Here is a 20,013-nt window from a genome sequence, read left to right as displayed (position 1 = left end):
GTAACCACACAAAAAAATAACAAACTTTTTCATAAATAATAAGCCATACACATTGTAGTAGTAAAAACATTTCACTGTGTGCACATTGAAAGGTGCATTTTGTTTGAACGTGTTTTTTTTTTTTTTGTTAACAATTGTTTTTAACTTTTTTTAGTTTATGCATATTTGTAGAAAATATACATTGTTTACGAAATTTGGCTTCACAACAGGGTTTTAAAAACCATAAGAACAAAAAATAACAGGAACTTACAAAGTTCAACATGTTAATAGCGGTGCTGGTGATGTCACCCATGTAAAATAAAAATATTGCAGATGCTCACAATTTCTCATGAAAAAAGGTTCAAGTCAACATGTGCTATCTCCCATCATGGGGGAGCAATGGACGTGTTTTGTGTGTGCAATCCCTTTGTTCCTCTCACAAACTAACATTATTCTGATGAAGGGGTTGCAAACACAAAACAAGTACATTGATATCCCCTGATGTAAGATAGCACATGATGACACACCGTGTGCATCTGCAAAATGTTTACATTATAGTATTTAGCAAGCTAAAACATTTTAGAAGAATAAAACTTGACAATGAAATAAAGAACATGATTGATGTTTTTAGGCAAAAAGTTATTAGATTCTGCCCAAAACATCAATCATGTTCTTCATTTCCTGTTGCATGCTGTCCAGCCGATTTTTCATGCTGTCAATTTGGTCACGCATTCTATCAATTTGGCCATTCCACACCATTATCTGGCCAATGAGTCTTTGTGCACTGTCTGTGCTAAATGGCTCCGCCGCTTTGCCTTCCACAACCAGAACATCACCTAAAATTTGTGGATAAAAAATTATTGTAAAATATGCACGCCTAAATAGATTAACTTAAGCTGGGGTGTCAGTCACTCACTTGGTGGGGTGGAAATATCGCACACTTCCTCCACCTCTCCTTCCTCCAGCTCGTCGGGTGGGCGTGGTCTTGGGCTGGGGCTTGGGGTAATGTCAGCTTCAGGCTGGTGACTTGGGGGGGTCCTGGGATCCTTGGACTGTTGTCTGAGTCTTTTCTCCCCTATGATAATTAAACAAAAGGTATAGTTAAAACACAGTACTATTTCAGTCTTGAAAAAGGAATATGAAACGTTCGTTAGAAGTTGTGGACAATTGTCATTTTTTGGCACCAAAAATTTTGAAGACAGGATTAAAATTCACTATGCCCAAAAATGCCAAACAGTACACATTTTCATGCAAGTTTTACAGATGCAAAGACCTCAAGTATCCCCTGGAGCCCCTATGTGTATTACCCCCCCAAAATTTTCTCTGGTGTCACATAGTACAGTAGTGCTCGTGAGTCCAGATGTGGAAATTATATTTTCAAACACATCTACACAACATCACCAAATTTTTGGAATACGACAAATTATCAAGACCTAAATGTATGTCCAAACCCTGTACCATCGTATTTGGTGAAAAAAACACGTCATTTTCTTAGTATCATATGTTTATTCAAAAGAATGGTCTTTACGAACTATGCTGTATAAACGAAAAGCATATGGATCAGCATGCAAGTTAAGTATCTTATTTGGAACACACAACAAGTACTTACTTATTTTAAGCAGCTTCTTTATTCGCCAATATTGTTCAGGCTCCCTACTTTTGAGGTCAGACCACCACTTCCTCAATTGTTCTTTAGCCCGTTTAGTGGCAAATTTTTGCTCAAGAGCGGTGACAACTGAGGACATTATTTTGTCCTTCCGCATATTGGGTCGGGTGTACGGTCCTTTTTTGCCATCGTAGTCCTCCCTTCTCAATATGGACACCATCTCCACCATCTCTTCAAAGGCCATGTTGGTGGCCTTATATCTCCTCTTGGATCTGGATGGTTGTGGCTCCGGGCTTTCCTCCGCGCTACTTGCAGATAATCTCTCCGCCATCTTTCTCTATATCCTGCCACTGCGCAACGAAGAGTGAAGGGGCGGGGACAAATCCTACTAAAGAACGTCAGGGGCGGGCGACGCAGGCGTAGCATGACACATGCGCAATGTATATAAAGCTATTACGCTGGCCTACGTATGTCCGAGCGGAAGTAGCGAGCGTCAGAAACGAAGGTGAGATTAAACGTGAATGTGTTTGGTGTGTGTGTGTGTGTGTGTGTGTGTACCCTAGATTGAGCCAAATATAATACTGGGAGTTTGGACTGACATTACAGTTTTTATCTTGTGTCTTGTCTTTCAGCAAAAATGAATCCTTTTAAGGAGGAAGAATTTTTGACACGTTTTCTTGATTTGTATCAAGAAAACAGAAACCTGTGAGAGGTCAAGCACCCATTGTATTTTAATAGAGATGTAAGGAAAGCAACACTGGGCACACTTTTGGAATTTGTGAAGACTCGAGTCCCCCAGGCTGACCTTAAGTTTGTGGACAATAAAATTGGTATCTTGCGCAACATGTACAGGCAGGAACACAAGAAGATCCAGGAGTCGCGCAGATCCGGAGCAGCAGCAGACCAGGTTTATGTCCCCAAGCTGTGGTACTACCAAAAAATATGATTTCTGGATGACCAGACAGAAGCAAGGCAATCACTTTCGAGCCTTCCCTCATGCCTTCCCTCCAGCCTTCCCTCCACCCTTCCCTCCAGCCTTCCCTCCACCTCCACCCTTCCCTCCACCCCAGCTGAGGAGTCCCAAGTAGAACTGGGCCCTTTCATCCTTGATGAAGAGGATGCGCCCAGCTTCAGCCAGGTATACTTTTTTGGTGAATTTGGGATTGTGTAAATATTAATGATGTAAACCTAAACATTTTTGAAGTGCTTCACCAAAAATGACTTCATCACAATTATGAATATGTAGACATATCAGTAGACAGTAGTGGCCAAAAATATACTTCAAATATTGTTGAGCAGCTAGAATAATGGTGGGGTCAAGAAGATAGCCTTTACTATTGGTTTAGAATTATATTTGCAAGTCATGAGCTGAAAATTGTGTGTGATTGCGTAAGCAAAAATTACAACTACCTGTATGTCCCTTTTTTTGACCCAGGATGAGCTCAGCCAGGAGGAGTCCATGCCCAGAGGTATAGAGGAGGATGCCTTGCCCAGTGGGAGAGAGGAGGAGGCCGTGGCTGGGCCCAGTAGAAGCCTCACGGAGTGTCAGGTGCCTCCCCTCCGCATTACCACCAAAAGCCCAGAAAGATAACCCGAACAGAGGAGGAATCACTAGCCCTCATTCACGAAGCCAGCCAAATCCTCAGCACACCACCCAATGCGGAAGAGGCGTATGGAACCTATATGGCCACCAGATTGCTGGAACTAAAAAAGGGGCAACACCTCCTCTGTGAAGGTCTGATTTTTCAAGCGTATCAGAAGGGCTTGAGAGGGGAGCTTACTGCAAAAACATATATAGCAGATGAAGCCACTCCTCCTGCTACTCCTCCTCCTCTTGCCCCAAGTACACCACCAGAGGCACAGCCTCCAAGGAAGGCTGCAGCGAAGCGTGGAGGGAAGGCTGCAGGGCAGCGTGCGGGGAAGGCTCCACGGAAGAGTCGAAAGTGATTGTCTGGCTTCTGTCTGGTCTGACTTCTGACTGTGCTCCCTGTGCTCCCTAGTTGCAAGATACCAATGTTATTGTCCTCTAATTTGATGTGTGTCCTGGGGGACAAAAGGCTTCACACATTCCAAAAGTGTCTCCAGTGTTGCCTTCCTCATTTCTGTTTTGACCAAAATAAATGGATATTTTCGTTACCTTACATTATTGACTATGTGTTTTGATTCAAAAAGGACATTTGGTTTGTGAGTAGGCAGGTACAGGTCAAAAAGACTATATGTGGGTTATTTACAAAAGGCTAAATAATTTTTCAAATTCCAGTGCAAAGTGCTATTGCAAAGTGCACTTGATAAACTGCACTGCAAGTGCTCTGAAATGAGGGGAAGCTCTGCTGAATTTATCATACAATCATGTGCAAGTGAAATTTTTTTTCGGGGGGGGTTCCTTGCATGTGCCCCTCGGATACACAGCGAATGCACTTCCAAATGCTCTTTCAGGGCAAATTAACAAGGGACACCAACCTCATTAAGGTTCATTAAAACAATAAAAAATATTAAGGTTATTGTGGTAACTTGAAACTCAAAATCCAAAAACAAAAAAAAAAATAAAAACAAACATTTTGTATAATTTAGCACACATTGTAAAATCTATATTGTTGAAATCTGTAAAAAATAAAGATGAGTCCAAAAAAAATGTGCTACTTTATAGTTCTGGAGATCTGGCTTTTAAAAAATATCATATTAGTCATGGCATGAGGATAAATCATGAAGAAAGTAGTTTGTGAGAACTCTGTGTGAATATAAGCAGCAAAACAACTTCCTTCTTCTCGCATTATAAAGAAAAAAAGAATGCCCTGTATTAAAAGATCACAGAAGAGGAATGTGCTAGCTTCAATACGAAGGCTAGTTTTACCAGACCGAGCGCTTCCGTCTTGTACTTGCTTCAGAGCATGTGTCAGTTTTGGTCCGTCGGACTAGCACACAGACGAATGGTTTGTACGCTAGAAAGCAGAGTCCGTCGGAAAGATTTGAAACATGTTTCAAATCTAAGTCCGTCAAACTTTTGAGAAAACAAAGTCCGCTGGAGCCCACACACGATCGAATTGTCAGACGAAATCCGGTATGCTGGACCAAGTATGCCGTAAAGCCCGATCGTGTGTACGCAGCATAAGGGTTCTGCTGCAATGTCACAGATGACATTTCAAATTAGTAGCATTCTTAAAAAAATGTTTTGAACTCTAGCTGTAATGGTATTTGATGTGCATGGTCATTTATTTTAAAAAGAAGTCAGAAAAAACTTGCCAGTTAACTAAAAAGAGTATTCAAAATAAACTGACTGATTTTAAAGTTGGAGAATGAGCTGCTTGTGATGTATTGACTTGCAAGAATGTAATCATGAGGCGGTTATTTGGCATAGCAAGTTCCCTTATGCCCCGCTGGGCCTAAGCACGAGTCTGCTGGCAGAGCGCAATCAGCAAATATAGTCCCATCAGCTTCTTCCTGTTCGCAACAGCTGCATTTGTAGAATCCTTACACATAGATACAGATCCACTGCCAGAATAAAGCACAAAAGGCTGGTGGGGATGTAATTGCTCGGTACAGAATGGCTCTGCTCAAAGAATGGTTCGAGCAGACCCAGCGGGGCGCTATGCTAGGAAGGTAATTGTACAGACACGATTAGACCCTATTATTTAGTGATAAGTCAACCCAGTTTAATAAAAAAACACAATCAAGAAAGCAGTTAGGAATGTGATATGTCATATTTTTGTGAATCTAAAGCATAGATTGGCTACATTGATTCTTGAAGGTATATTTAAAGATTAGACAGAAGTTATTCCTTCTTGATAGAATGTTCTAGAGTTTTGACTGTATTGCAAAGAGTTATCAGGATGTAAAAATACAAAACAATCATCATCGGGATATTAAAATACAAAACAAATCAATCAGGAAAAAAAAGAACCACTCCTAATCCAACCACCTCCATTAACATGATGAGGTGATCCAAAAAAGAATCAATCCAGTGAACATATTGGTGTATACAGTATGCAGCAATACAGAATATTATAGGAGAGCCTTAGTGATGACCATTCACACATAAGGTATCTTATTGTTTCTTGTATGTATGGGTTATCATTCAGGAGAAGCTGTTTTTTTCACTGGTGGTCCACTGATGCCCACCATCTACCCGATTCTTCTTCTTTTCCCTACTGCAGTAATTACGGATTCTGAATAGTTGAAAACCAGCTCAATTGAATTGAAGTGGTGGTTAGAGGATTATGCTGCATATTCTTTACAAAGGGTAACATTAAACTTCCTGCTCAGCTTTTGGGGCTTTTTTGGGATTTTTGATGCATGCTTACATCACCCTGAGTAGCAGACAAAGTAATACTACAGGACTTTCTGCCATGACCATTGACTGACAAGTGGCTTGGCTAGACTCAGCATTGGGTTGTGTGCTTTCTGGTGAATATTGCACCATTAAAATGAATTATAATCTAGAGTATTTGTGCTTTCTGTACTCTTTGTTTTGTTGTCCTTTTGAAGCTGTTACTAATTACAATTTATAAGTTTTGACTTTGTTATACAGTAAATACAGTATTCTCTTTTTCTATGTATGGGGCAGAAACAAGATAGAAGCTCTTTACGTAACATAAACCTTTAAAAAAACTGGCCAGTTTAAACTTTATAACTTTTCAACCAATTTCAATCCCACCTGCCCTCCTACCCCCTGAGCCTTTGTATTGCAGTGAACATTTTAATCACAATAAAGGGTCATTTGATAGATTTAAAAGGCTAAATGGGGCAAGGTCAAGCCCATCTTCTACAGGAAAGTCAAGATCTGCATATAATTCCGGTACACATACACTATATTACCAAAAGTATTGTGACGCCTGCTTTTACACGCACATGAACTTTAATGGCATCTAGTCTGTAGGGTTCAATGTTGAGTTTGTCCACCCTTTGCAGCTATAACAACTTCTACTCTTCTGAGAAGGCTGTCCACAAGGTTTAGGAGTGTGTCTATAGGAATGTTTGACCATTCTTCCAGAAGCGCATTTGTGAGATCAGGAACTGATGTTGGACGAGAAGGCCTGGCTTGCAGTCTCCACTCTAATTCATCCCAAAGGTATTCTATCAGGTTGAGGTCAGGACTCTGTGCAGGCCAGTCAAGTTCCTCCACCCCAAACTTGCCCATCCATGTCTTTATGAACCTTGCTTTGTGCATTGGTCCAAATCATTTGGTGGAGCAGGATTATGGTGTAGGGTTATTTTTCAGGGTTTGGGCTTGGCCCCTTAGTTCCAGTGAGTGGTCAGCATACCAAGACATTTCGGACAATTTCATGCTCCTAACTTTGTGGGAACAGTTTTGGGATGGCCCTTTCCTGCTCCAACTAGACCGCGCACTAGTGTACAAAGCAAGGTTCATAAAGACATTGATGAGTTTGGGGTGGAGGAACTAGGCTGGCCTGCACAGAGATCCACAGCATCCCAATACTTTTGGTAATATAGTGTAACTCCCTTGAGATCTAGTGAACAGTTGAATGTTCACTTTTCACTAAGTGCATTTTGTCATGATATGTTTTGTATATATTGCCAAGGTACAGGTTTACATTACCTATTTAAATGTGCAAATTTATGTTTTCTGCTTTTGCTAGGTGGTTCATGGCCCTTTTTAACATAACAAGTAGTTCAGCAGTGTAGTACACTTGATGCCGGAGCTGGAATCATGTTTTAAGATGTATATTTGATGACTTCTATGAAAACAGAAAATATAATATATAGACATGGTACTGACATGCACTAATATTCACTTTTGTTTGTTTTTTTTAAGTTTGACCATGAGAGCAATGGAGGTCTTATTCAGAAGTTGCCATCCATCCTAGAAGACGACGAATTGGAAGATGATGAGAAATGTCCCTTACCAGTGAGTCCCAGGGGTGTCAGTCCTGTAGATTCCTCTTTAAAACTGCCTAAAGCCTACAGTTCTCCAATGCTATCTCCACTGACACCACGGTCTTTCAAAACACCCACCAAGAGAGCAGACAAGAGCTTTGGAGATCTTCTCCTTACAGGGGAAAAAGGGAAATTCCCAGCAGGTGATGGAGGAAGACCTTGTAAGCTCCAGCTTCCTGCATTCAGTATCAATGTTCCACCAGTGCTCAGCCCGAGGTAAGTGAAGTCAAGCTGAGACAGGCCATTAGAGCTGGGATAGGCAATTAGTCAATCTCAAAATGCATGTTATTTGTTATATTAATCAGGTCACTAAGTAGCTTGGTAGTAGTACAATGACATACAGTGCCTTGAAAAAGTATTCATACCCCTTGAAATTTTCCACATTTTGTTATGTTACAACCAAAAGCGTAAAAGTATTTTATTGGGATTTTATGTGATAGAACAACACAAAGTGTCACATAATTGTGAAGTGGAAGGAAAATGATAAATTATTTTCAAGATTTTTTACAAAACAATATGTGAAAAGTGTGACGTGCATTTGTAATCAGCCCCCTTTACTCTGATACCCCTAACTAAAATCTAGTGAAACCAATTGCCTTTAGAAGTCACCTAATTAGTAAATAGAGTCCACCTGTGTTATTCTCAGTATAAATACAGCTTTTCTGTGAAGCCCTCAGAGGCTTGTTAGTGGTAGTATTTCCTGGTGATATAAATGTAGAGTGATCATGCATGCCCCGCTGCCTAAGCTGAATAGGGGAAGTCCAAAATGCTATGTACGAAAGAAGAAGGACGGCGTGTGGCCTGATGCATGAAATGTTATAAAACCTTTTTATTATAAACAAATTGGTATATACCGAGAAAAATACTATGTATTCGTAAATAGATAACAATGTTATCATTTGATAGAATAATAAAAATGATGCCCATACAAGGGATAAAATGAATGATTGGCTAACGCGTTTTGAGGGGTTTCCTTTTCATCAAAGCATTGGAAAGCAAAACTGGTCTGCGTGTTATATGTATATATAGAGAGAGACGACTGGATGGGTGGTATAGCACTTGATAGGTAGTATAATCTTACAGGCAGGTTCTCCTTTACTGTAGTAGTATTGTCTTCCACATCACCTAGCAGTGGACAATACACAGCATCATGACAGGTGGACTGCCGGGATAGCCCAGTAACGACTCCAGTCACGGATCATAGGCTGTAACATCTGAATCAGTCATTGGGTCTTCAAGACCAACAATAACTATTAATATATGACTACAACCATATATATATCCCCCTATGGTGTGAGAGCGCTGTGACGTGGAAGGCAATACTACTACAGTAAAGGAGAACCTGCATGTAAGATTATACTACCTATCGAGTGCTATACCACCCATCCAGTTGTCTCTCTCTATATATACATGTTATAACACGCAGACCAGTTTGGTTTTCCAAGGCTCTGATGAAGAGGAAACCCCTCGAAATGCTTTAGACAATCATTTATTTTATCCCTTTTATGGCTATCAATTTTATTATTCTATCAAATGATAAAATTGTTATTTATTTACGAATACGTAGATGCAGACTTTTTCCTATACCAATGCTTGAAGAAAGTGTCTTCAAAAAACTGGCAGTACGTTTGGGAGTTGATTTTGAGTCCATCTTCAACCCGAAAAGGTCCAACTAGCTCATCTTTAATAACACCAGCCCATACCAGTACCCCAACTCAACCTTGCTGGCATCTGATTCGATGTGGAGCACTGTGCCCGTTACTGATCCAGCCACAGGCCAATCCATATGGTCCGTCATGAGTCGCTCTCATCTTATCAGTCCATAAAACCTTTGAAAAATCTGTCTTCAGATTTCTTGGCCCAGTCTTGACGTTTCAACTTATGTGTGTTGTTCAGTGGTGGGCGGGATCCAGCTTTCCTTACCTTGGCCATGTCTGTGAGCACCTTGTACTTCTGGGCACTCCAGGTAGGTTGCAGTTTTGGAATATGACAGCTCTGTAAAGATAATGGGTTCCTGGTAGCTTCACGTTCGATTCTTCTAAAATCTTTGGCAGTTAATTTGCTTCTTTTTTTCCTCAACATGTTTCTTGTGACCCTGTTGACTATTTGCAACCAAGCGTTTGATGGTTCTGTGATCACACCCCAATATCTTAGCAATTTCAAGAGTGTTGCATCCCTAAAAGACTTTTTACAATTTCTCACTTTTTAGAGTAAATTTGATATCTTTTTTGGCCCATTTTGCCTGAGGAAAAGAAGCTGCCTAATAATTATGCACACCTTGATATAGGGTGTTGATCTCCTTAGGCCACCCCCTCCCTCATTGCACAAAGACATATCACCTGATATGCTGAAATCCAATAAGCATTCAAGTTTATATAGCTTGATGTTGGACAATATGCATAAAAATGATGATTTAGTCAAGATACTCACTTGCCTAATAATTGTGCACACAGTGTACATGAAAGGAATGGAACAATGACTTGGAACAGCTAATGTACACAACTCACTTGGCCCTATTTACACTATTGTGTTGCGAGAACATGCATATTCCCATTCATGTAACTGCAATGGGAGGCATGGTACAATCATTGCAATGCGGTACCATTCATTCTTACTGGCACCCCAACAAATCTCGCCAACAAAGGATGCACTGCACAGCTCGCACCAATGCACTGGCATGCATTGCAGTGCGGTGTGCTGTCTAAAAAGGTGGAGGACCCCTTTCTGGGCCGCTGAGGTGCATGCCAGGCCATTTATTTGTGCTTTAATGCAGTGTACCTAAGACGTTGTGTGAACCTAGACTTAAAGTTACTCTGTCCAGTTAATGTACATGCAGGGTGTAAAAAAGATCTGCCAGGTTTTTTATTGTTCTTATTGGAACAGGGTGAGAACAGTTTGGAGGCTTCATTTGTCAAGCAACTAGTAGAAAAAACATGCAAATATGAAAGGAGCACCAGACCAAAAGATAAGAGTCCAAATTGATGTATTAGTTTGTACTAAAAAACATGTTTGTGGTACCCATATGGGGACAGGGAGAGAGTTCATCATTACACATCATAACACTTCTTTCTTGTTTTTGCAGAATTTCTGAGCTGATGCCACAGGGCTTGCATTGGACTCCACCAGCCCAGTAATCAGCCACCTCACCCTAGTGATATACAGTATCTCACAAAATTGAGTACACCCCTCACATTTTTGTAAATATATTATTATATCTTTTCATGTGACAACACTGAAGAAATTACACTTTGCTACAATGTAACGTAGTGAGTGTACAGCTTGAATAACAGTGTCAATTTGCTGTCCTCTCAAAATAACTCAACACACAGCCATTAATGTCTAAACCGCTGGCAACAAAAGTGAGTACACCCCTAAGTGAAAATGTCCAAATTGGGCCCAAAGTTTTAATATTTTGTGTGGCCACCATTATTTTCCAGCATTGCCTTAACCCTCTTGGGCATGGAGTTCACCAGAGCTTCACAGGTTGCCACTGGAGTCCTCTTCTACTCCTCCATGACGACATCATCATGGAGCTGGTGGATGTTAGAGTCCTTGCGCTCCTCCACCTTCCGTTTGAGGATGCCCCACAGATGCTCAATAGGGTTTAGGTCTGGAAACATGCTTGGCTAGTCCATCACCTTTATCCTCAGCTTCTTTAGCAAGGCAGTGGTCATCTTGGAGGTGTGTTTGGAGTCGTTATCATGTTGGAATATTGCCCTGCGACCCAGTCTCCAAAAGGAGGGGATCATGCTCTGCTTCAGTATGTCACAGTACATGTTGGCATTCATGGTTCCCTTAATGTACTGTAATTTCCCAGTCCCGGCAGCACTCATGCAGCCCCAGACCATGAAACTTCCACCACCATGCTTGACTGCGAGACACACTTGTCTTTCTACTCCTCACCTGGTTGCCACTACACACGCTTGACACCATCTGAACCAAATAAGTTTATCTTGGTCTCATCAGACCACAGGACATGGTTCCAGTGATCCATGTCCTTAGTCTGCTTGTCTTCCGCAAACGGCGGGCTTTCTTGTGCATCATCTTTAAAAGAGGCTTCCTTCTGGGACGACAGCCATGCAAACCAATTTGATGCAGTGTGCAGCATATGGTCTGAGCACTGACAGGCTGACACTCATACGTCTATTTCCAAAAGACAACCTCTGGATATGGCACTGAGTACGTGCCCTAAACTTCTTTGGACGACCATGGCGAGGCCTGTTCTGCGTGGAACCTGTCCTGTTAAACCGCTGTATGGTCTTGGCCACCGTGCTGCAGCTCAGTTTCAGGGTCTTGGCAATCTTCTTATAGCCTAGACCATCTTTATGTAGAGTAAAAAATCTCCAAAAACACTGCGCTTACTCAATACAATAGCAGCTCACACAACAAACAAGGAAATTTGTAAATAATGCAGGTGTATATAGTGTCGCGCTGATTGGGATAAGGATTTTTCAAATTACAAAAAAATCAATATATCAAACCATTAATCCTAACACCATGTATTCCAAATAACATTGAAAAGGAATTCCAATAGGTATCTATTACAAATAAGATCTGAAGACAAATAAAAGTCCCACACAGATGGTGGTGTTCTACACCACGTGGATAGCAAACTGAAGAGAAATGGTATAAAATAAATGGGTCCTCCGTATGGAAGCAATGCAGGCTTACCGAAACCGTTGGACTCAGAGAGACGTATGTCACCTGAGTCTATAACGCTTGTATTGCCACCAGGCAATGAAGTGGGGTTTCACAGTGGAACGTTATGGAATCCAGATGTTGTTCTAGGACTCTCGGCAAACCTCTTTCATATGTAACCCGATCAACTGCAATCAGCATGTGGTCTGGAGCATAAACAAAAAAAAAAACAAAAAACCACATGCTGATTGCAGTTGATCGGGTTACATATGAAAGAGGTTTGCCGAGAGTCCTAGAACAACAACACCCCACTTCATTGCCTGGTGGCAATACAAGCGTTATAGACTCAGGTGACATACGTCTCTCTGAGTCCAACGGTTCCGGTAAGCCTGCATTGCTTCCATACGGAGGACCCATTTATTTTATACCATTTCTCTTCAGTTTGCTATCCACGTGGTGTAGAACACCACCATCTGTGTGGGACTTTTATTTGTCTTCAGATCTTATTTGTAATAGATACCTATTGGAATTCCTTTTCAATGTTATTTGGAATACATGGTGTTAGGATTAATGGTTTGATATATTGATTTTTTTGTAATTTGAAAAATCCTTATCCCAGTCAGCGCTACACTATATACACCTGCATCTTTATGTAGAGCAACTATTTTTTTTCAGATCCTCAGAGAGTTGTTTGCCATGAGGTGCCATGTTGAACTTCCAGTGACCAGTATGAGAGCGTGAGAGCGATAACACCAAATTTAACACACCTGCTCCCCATTCACACCTGAGACCTTGTAACACTAACAAATCACATGACACCGGGGAGGGAAAATGGCTAATTGGGCCCAATTTGGACATTTTCATTTAGGGGTGTACTCACTTTTGTTGCCAGTGGTTTGAACATTAATGGCTATTTTGAGGGGACAACAAATTTACACTGTTATACAAGCTGTACACTCACTACTTTACATTGTAGCAAAGTGTTATATTTTCAGTGTTGTTACATGAAAAGATATAATAAAATATTTACAAAAATGTGAGGGGTGTACTCACTTTTGTGAGATACTGTATATATTACACTTGAATAGTAAGAAATTCAACTTTGTATGTAGCCCGTTCTTATTCTCTCCTGAGGCCTGACTCAGGAGGCATCTTTCATGACTTCCAGGCTGGGTCCCTAGTATACCCCATGCCGTTAGTTGGCTCCAGTATTGGGGTTTTGATCCCTTGGGAAGGAGCCTAAGCACACAACTCAGACCAGGAACTCATATGTTTTGTTTTTACTGAAGTAGTAGAAATATAAATGAACCCCTTGCCCCATGAGGAAGTCATATCTTAATTAGGTGAGAAGGCCCTTTTAAAGTCCATTAGTCCATTAATCAATGACATAAGTTTATATCCCTTAAACCCTGACTGGGTTCCCACAAGAGGTAATTGAGTGGCAAGTAACACATCACATCTTTAGCAGCATAGTTGGGTCCTTGGTAAGGGGAACCTGGAAACAACCTCCGGCCATCTTACTAACAGCGGTGCCCCAGAGGTGGTTCCCTCCCTTTTTATGTGTTTTCCCCAGCAGAGGGTGGTACTTCCTGAAAAGCTTGGTAAAACCTGGCCAGCAGTGTTAACATGGGAGCCTAGCAATGACGTTAGCTCCTTCTCCCCTGCAGCAGCCTCTGGCTGACACAGGGGATCACATGACCAGACCGAGCTGAGAATAGGTAAGTACAGTATATCCATTTTTGTACACAGGTTGGACAGCATAGGTGCCAATATAACCTCTGGAGGCAGCACACTTCCTGTCTGGTATGATCAGATACCACTATATAAAAACAACATGTTAACAGTTGCATGCAAGCAAGTAAATAGTAGTGGGATTTTCTGTATATGTTTTCAAAATCCAGAAAAAAAAGAGAAACACTCATATAATGCTACAAATAGTAACTTTAAGCCAACGTATTTTAAGGCAATGGTGCAGCAAATAGGGGTCAATGTACAAAACAGAGGTTTCCAACCTGTACATCAAAGTAGAGATGTTGCCATTTTCTGAGCTCAGAAAAAGACTTAAATATTTTGTCTTCCAGCAATTCCAGAAACAATTAGCTAGGTGTGGTACTTGCTTCCATTGACTGTGGTATAAATGTCCTGGTGTAATATCTCCAGGTGGAACAGTCCCAATCTTATGAGTAAGAAGAGTTGTTGACGGAAGGAAAGCTCATAAGAAGGTCTCATAAGTAAGCTTTGTAGAATTCAAGTCCATCTAGTTTTGGTTTTCTACATTCTATCCTATCATCCTTTCATATGAACCACCCATGAACAAATCTCTGGGTCATTGTCAGGAGACTGAAGAAGTCAGCAGTAGTTTCTCCTATATAACCCAGCAAAAATACAGGACCTGTTAACCAGGAATAATTTGCAGAAACATTTGTGGGTACTGGCCTGGTGGCATGATCTGCAGGAACATCAATTACATTATGTACTTGATTCATGATGTAGTACAAGTGCATGTCTGATTGCATGTGTAACCCATAACAGCCTTGCTACCTGTGTAAAGCTGCCCATAGATGGATCAAAATTCAGCTGGTTCAGCAGATACTGTCTGAATTTTGATCCATGGATGGGCATTGTGGTTGTACAGAGGTTGATCTACTAATTAACTTTTGTACAACCGTCCTGCTGAAAAGTGTCCTCTTGATCAAATCTGCAGGCTATAGATCTGTGTATTCTGATAGTAGGGAAGACTCCCCACTGTGAAAATACAATGACACAGCGTGAGGATTCCCACATCCACCTTAGGCTCAACCAGCAGGTTGAATAAAAAAAAAACAAAAAAACTGACCCATCTATGGCTAGCTTAAAATGTGATATCATCTATCTTAATGTCAAGACCACATAGTATAAATCTGCAATTTTCACAGCCAACACAGTCCCACAAAGCCTAGGAATTGTACGCTTAAGCTTGGTTGCTGATTTTGCCTTGTTAAGTAAAAACCCAACATGAACTGGATTGAAAGAGTTTATTACTTTGGGGCAAGCAAAAGCTGCTTTGGCCTCACTGGATACATTTGCCTAAAAATGAATCTTGTTTCTTTGACTTTGAGCAAGGGGGACTGAACTGTAGCATCATAGTATGTGTATCGAATCTAAGGCATGTAGAGACTGTTTCCAGGACTCCAATTTTAATTGTTTGTCCTTTGGTAGTGGTGGGTCACAGTCTTTTGTAGTCTCAGTAAGGATTTGCCTTGTATGGTAATGGGAGCTAAAAACCCCAGTGGATCAAAAAGGCCAGTGATGGCGAACCTATGTGGGCACTCAAGCTAATTTGTCGGAACCCTACCCCCACGGCAGCCGAACCTCAGAAAGGAGCACACACTGACCAGCCATTGCCGGTGCGCATGCTCAGAAACGAGTCGTGGCTCGTCCAGTGACATCATCGAGCCTGATGCCACACTCAAAGAGTGTTCCAGAGTCTATGTAATCCACTCTACCAGAAGTCAAAAAAGGCAAATCTTTGTGTGTGGGGAGCAGGATGAGGACGGGAGCACAGGTGAGAGGGGAGGGGGCGCTGCACCTGCCAGGGAGTGCGGGGACTCCTAGAGGACCATGTAGTGGACCATGCGTGATCTCCTCCCAGGGATCAGACATATAATGGGGTGAGCGGAGTTCTGTCCTCCGGCTTCATTATAGTTTTATTAGTAAAGAATGATTTATGGTTAGTTTTACTAATGATTGCATTGACTTCCAATCAGTGTATATTATGGGTTGTCTGGCTGTAGTGATTTCTGGAGATCAGGTTGCTTTCTTCCATTGTAGAAATGATCTTAAGTGACATTTATTATCCCCCCCCCCCCCATATATTCATGAAACGCACCAAGGCTCATGATACATAACCTTAATACTTGCCCCTCCCACACCTGAGCGTTCTGTTGTTTGAAAAAGCACAAAAGGGTTTTTTTGGGCAGAATCATACGTTTTTGAACCCTTGGGGTTCATTTAAAGGGGTCATCAGTCCCATCCTCTTTACAGAACCACTGGCAGGTTTTATCCAGTGTTGGCACTTTGAAATAAATAGGTTGGTTTTGTGTTGCAGTTTGGGCACTCAGGCTCAAAAAGTCACCGAAGTGAGTCTTTTCATAAGTTCCACTGTAAACCCTGACTTCATTGTACAGATGGTTCATCCATTCTACGATTTACTGTTTGCCAGGCTGTAAGGCTTTATAACAGCAGCACTGCTTTAAGGATATCTTGTAGAGCGCCTGAGGTTGACTTCAGAAAGCATGCCTTGCGTCCTTTAGAGCAGGTTATATTTTTCTCATCTGTGGTAAAGATTTGAGTCCATCATCCATGTAGAAATCTCTCTTAATGAAGTGTTGAGCATCTGCATTCCTTCAAGGGCCATATGTTATAACAGCAGGTGAGGGACTGTTAATGAAGACATGCACTTTCATGTGTTATTTCACTACTTAATTGTTTATGTTATTGTCATAGTGCCACAACAACCTAGGGAAGATACTATGGTCTGATAGTACAACAAAGCAAAGAAACAACTGTGCAATGTCAGCTGTAATGGTTACTGGCACTCTTCTGAACCTCCTGAGTACTCCTACAAGGTTTTTACATTGGACCAGTGAGGAGAACATTGTTCAGGGATACATCTTCATACATGGAGCTGAAGTCAAATAGTACCATAAATTGTTTTCAATGTACATGAGTGATATACTTCAAAGAAAGGGAAATACCAGGACTTCAAATGTATTTGTAAAGGTTAAGTTGGCCCAGCATGATCATTGTTAAAAAACTTTTTCATATAGAAAACAAAACTATCTTTCGTTTCCAGGTTTGTTTGCTGTAGTGAGACAAATCAGGATGAAGCCTGCTCATGGTTGCTTTGCAGCATGAAGGGGTAAGGGCTCAACTCAACTGTTAAGCCTAGTACACACGGGCCGAATGTTGGGGGGCATCAGCCAGTTCAATAGAAACTGACCGACATTCGGCCCGTGTGTGCTGTATCGGGCCTGCCGATCGTCTCCCGATCAGCGCTCTCACCCCTGTCAGAGCACAATAGCGCAGCACGGAAGATCGCATAACATTGCATAGTTAGTACAGCAGCTCCTTCTGAGCTGTTGTTTTTTTTTCGTTCAGCCCTGCTGGGTTGAATGGAAAAAAAAATAATAGTGTGTACCAGGCTTTAGGCTCATCCTTGAAAAATGAATAGTCTATTATGTAAATGAATTTACTATCCTCAACTAACAGGGCTATATTATTATCATCACACGTAATATAAAACACTGAGCTCCCCGAGTTTTCCTAAGATCAGGGGTGCCAAAGGGTGCCAGCAATATTTCCATAGGTTTCTTCTTCACTTTATAATGATGAGGACATGGTCTGAAATAAGCTGTACATCCATTTCTTAATACCTGGAGTTGACCTGGAGACTGTTTATGCATTATGTATAAACATGTAAAGCGCTGCGCAAACTGTTGGCGGTATATCAATCCTGTATAATAATAATAATGTACCCATTAGCCTTTCTTATGAATCTTTCTACATGCCCAGAGAAGGTGTTGAGATTATGTGGTGTTGTGTGTCCTTTTATGCCAAAGATCTCAAAGATTACATAGAAAACATAGAGCCTAAACCCAATTGAAGTCTATGGAACCTGAATCCTGTAATTTTCGTCTGCCCTTTTTTAAGGACTGTTTGCAAGCTTTTGTTAAAAAAAGGCATGGGTAGCTGGGCACTGCCATGGAGACCATATAGAGAACATATTTTTGAAAAGGCTTAAAAACCAACATTAAAAATACAGAATTCTGCGAAATAACATGCTTGGGATGCCTTAATCCTGCATGTGAAATGGTACACCTGTTGGATGTGCTACAGAAGAAGTGACATTTAGAAATTGATTAAAAAATAAAGAGAAACTCATGAGGTCCCTCCAAAAATCCATACTAGTCCCTTATTCTTGATGCCACATGCCTTCCTGGCAAAGCACCTTGTTCCCAATGTTGATGGGGACTTATCTAGATGCAATATTTGGAAGAGGCACTAGAATTGAAGACTCGCTGGACATAGGAAAATACTTTTGAATTGTGACACAGAAGGATTTAATGAATTTATTTTGCATATGTGATTAAAGTGGTTGTACGGTAATTTTTTATACTAAAATAAAAAAGATGTTATACTTACCTGCTCTGTGCAAGGGTATTGCACAGAGCGGACCCTAACCTTATCTTCTGGGGTCCCCTACTGGCACTCTTGGCTCCTCCTCTGCATGAAGAATACATTAGGGTAAAAAACTATTTGACTTTAGAACCACGTTAAAATTAACACTGGATACAATTAAGATTTGGACTTGTTACTGTATATACCTGTATAAGAATTCTGTTTTATTTATTTAACACATGAGAGTAATGTTATGTTAATATCCGTATAGAATATTTTGATATATTCACTGGATGTCGCTATTTGGTGATTGAAAGTTTTTATTTTCATCAAAACACTACATTTATGATTTAAAATTTTTCATTTGTATCAAGAAGGTTTGGCATTATTCAATGTACCAGCTGGGGATTTGTTAATTAGACGTTATTATTTCAGTGGGAATAAGTGTTTTAGCACAGAAGGTTTCATATAATTGTTACTAGTCTGTATTAGTACTTTCTCATGTTGCTTGTTAAATGACTTTCAACTTTGCCAGGGCAGCTGCTTTTGCCTTTTTAGAGAATTCTTTTTGGTTTTTTACTTCTACCATCTCTGCCTTGTATCTCCTTGTACCTTTTTTCTAGCAAAAGAGTTTTATATGTTAGTTCCTGCCACATATGCGTGGGCCTCACTTACATACATTCTAACTGTCCTGGAATGGGCAAGACCATCCTGGGATTTCATTGACATCCCAGTGTCCTGCAGATCCAGCTTAAATCCTAGGGCCCAGTGCCTGAATAAATTCCCTGCTCAGCACAGAGCACTTCCCATTTATTCACTGTCCAATGCTGCTGAGGTTGCAGAGAAAGGAACTGAGATCCTGTGTCCTCAATCCCTTTTTTTGTCTCAAAAGTGAGTCATAAGGGGGTCTGATATTTCACCAAAGCCAACAGGGCTGATAAAAAAAATAATAAAATAAATTAAATTCTAAAAACTGTAAAAAAAAAAAAAATAATAATAATACTAATTAAAAAAAATAATTAAGGGTTTGCTCGCTTTGGTCTCTGAAAAGTTTTTTTTTTTTTCTGCGGCTAGCTAGGCGCACAGCAGGTCACTGTCCCCCTGAAGTGTCCTTCATTCTCAACTTCAAAAGTTGATAGATATGCTATTAGCTTTTCACTTAGCATTGATCTTCTGGATTGAGAGGATCTAGAAGATCATGCTTTGAGCCTAGTTGATGCTAATCTTTGAGGTCTGGTGTCCTGTACTGTAGATTAGCAATTTGAAGTTCTGCCTTTTCCTTAACATCTTGCACTAGAAATCTCTTTGTTGGTTTGGGACTTTAGTCTTAGTTAATTCTGCTAAGGAGTCCTCTACAGTAGTGTCCCTTAACCACAATACCGGGCACTTTCACCCCCTTCCTGCCAATTTTCAGCTTTTGCGCAGTCATGCAACACTATACCCAATGTACCCAAATTTACCCAACTTTTGTTGGCCACAGCTAATCACATGGTAAAGATGGCTGCGATTGGCCCTGTCTATACCATGTGATCACTGTAACCAATCACAGCTAGTAACACAATTGTACACAATGAATAGCATGAAAGGAAGCCATCCATTATTTACAATTGTCATGTGATTTGCTGTGATTGGTCACAGCGATCACATGGTACCGGCAGCGGGCCGGTACACTGATCAAGCATCACATGACAGATTGTGCCACAGCATGGCTGTGGGGCCACGTGCAAGGAGCGTTCCGG

General features: G+C 40.9%; 1 protein-coding gene across 1 annotated transcript in view; it reads left to right on the top strand.

The window, feature by feature from the left end:
• Positions 1-20,013, top strand: part of LOC141146828 (voltage-gated delayed rectifier potassium channel KCNH8-like) — a 758,049-nt gene that overhangs the window by 679,470 nt on the left and 58,566 nt on the right. The window contains exon 12 of the mRNA XM_073633462.1: positions 7,356-7,693. Coding sequence (XP_073489563.1) covers positions 7,356-7,693 — 338 coding nt within the window. The remainder of the gene's footprint in view (positions 1-7,355; positions 7,694-20,013) is intronic.

This window comes from Aquarana catesbeiana, linkage group LG06 (genome assembly GCF_042186555.1).
Source record: "Aquarana catesbeiana isolate 2022-GZ linkage group LG06, ASM4218655v1, whole genome shotgun sequence".
NCBI classification, from domain to species: Eukaryota; Metazoa; Chordata; class Amphibia; order Anura; family Ranidae; genus Aquarana; species Aquarana catesbeiana.
This window is presented reverse-complemented; position numbering and strand designations above follow the sequence as displayed.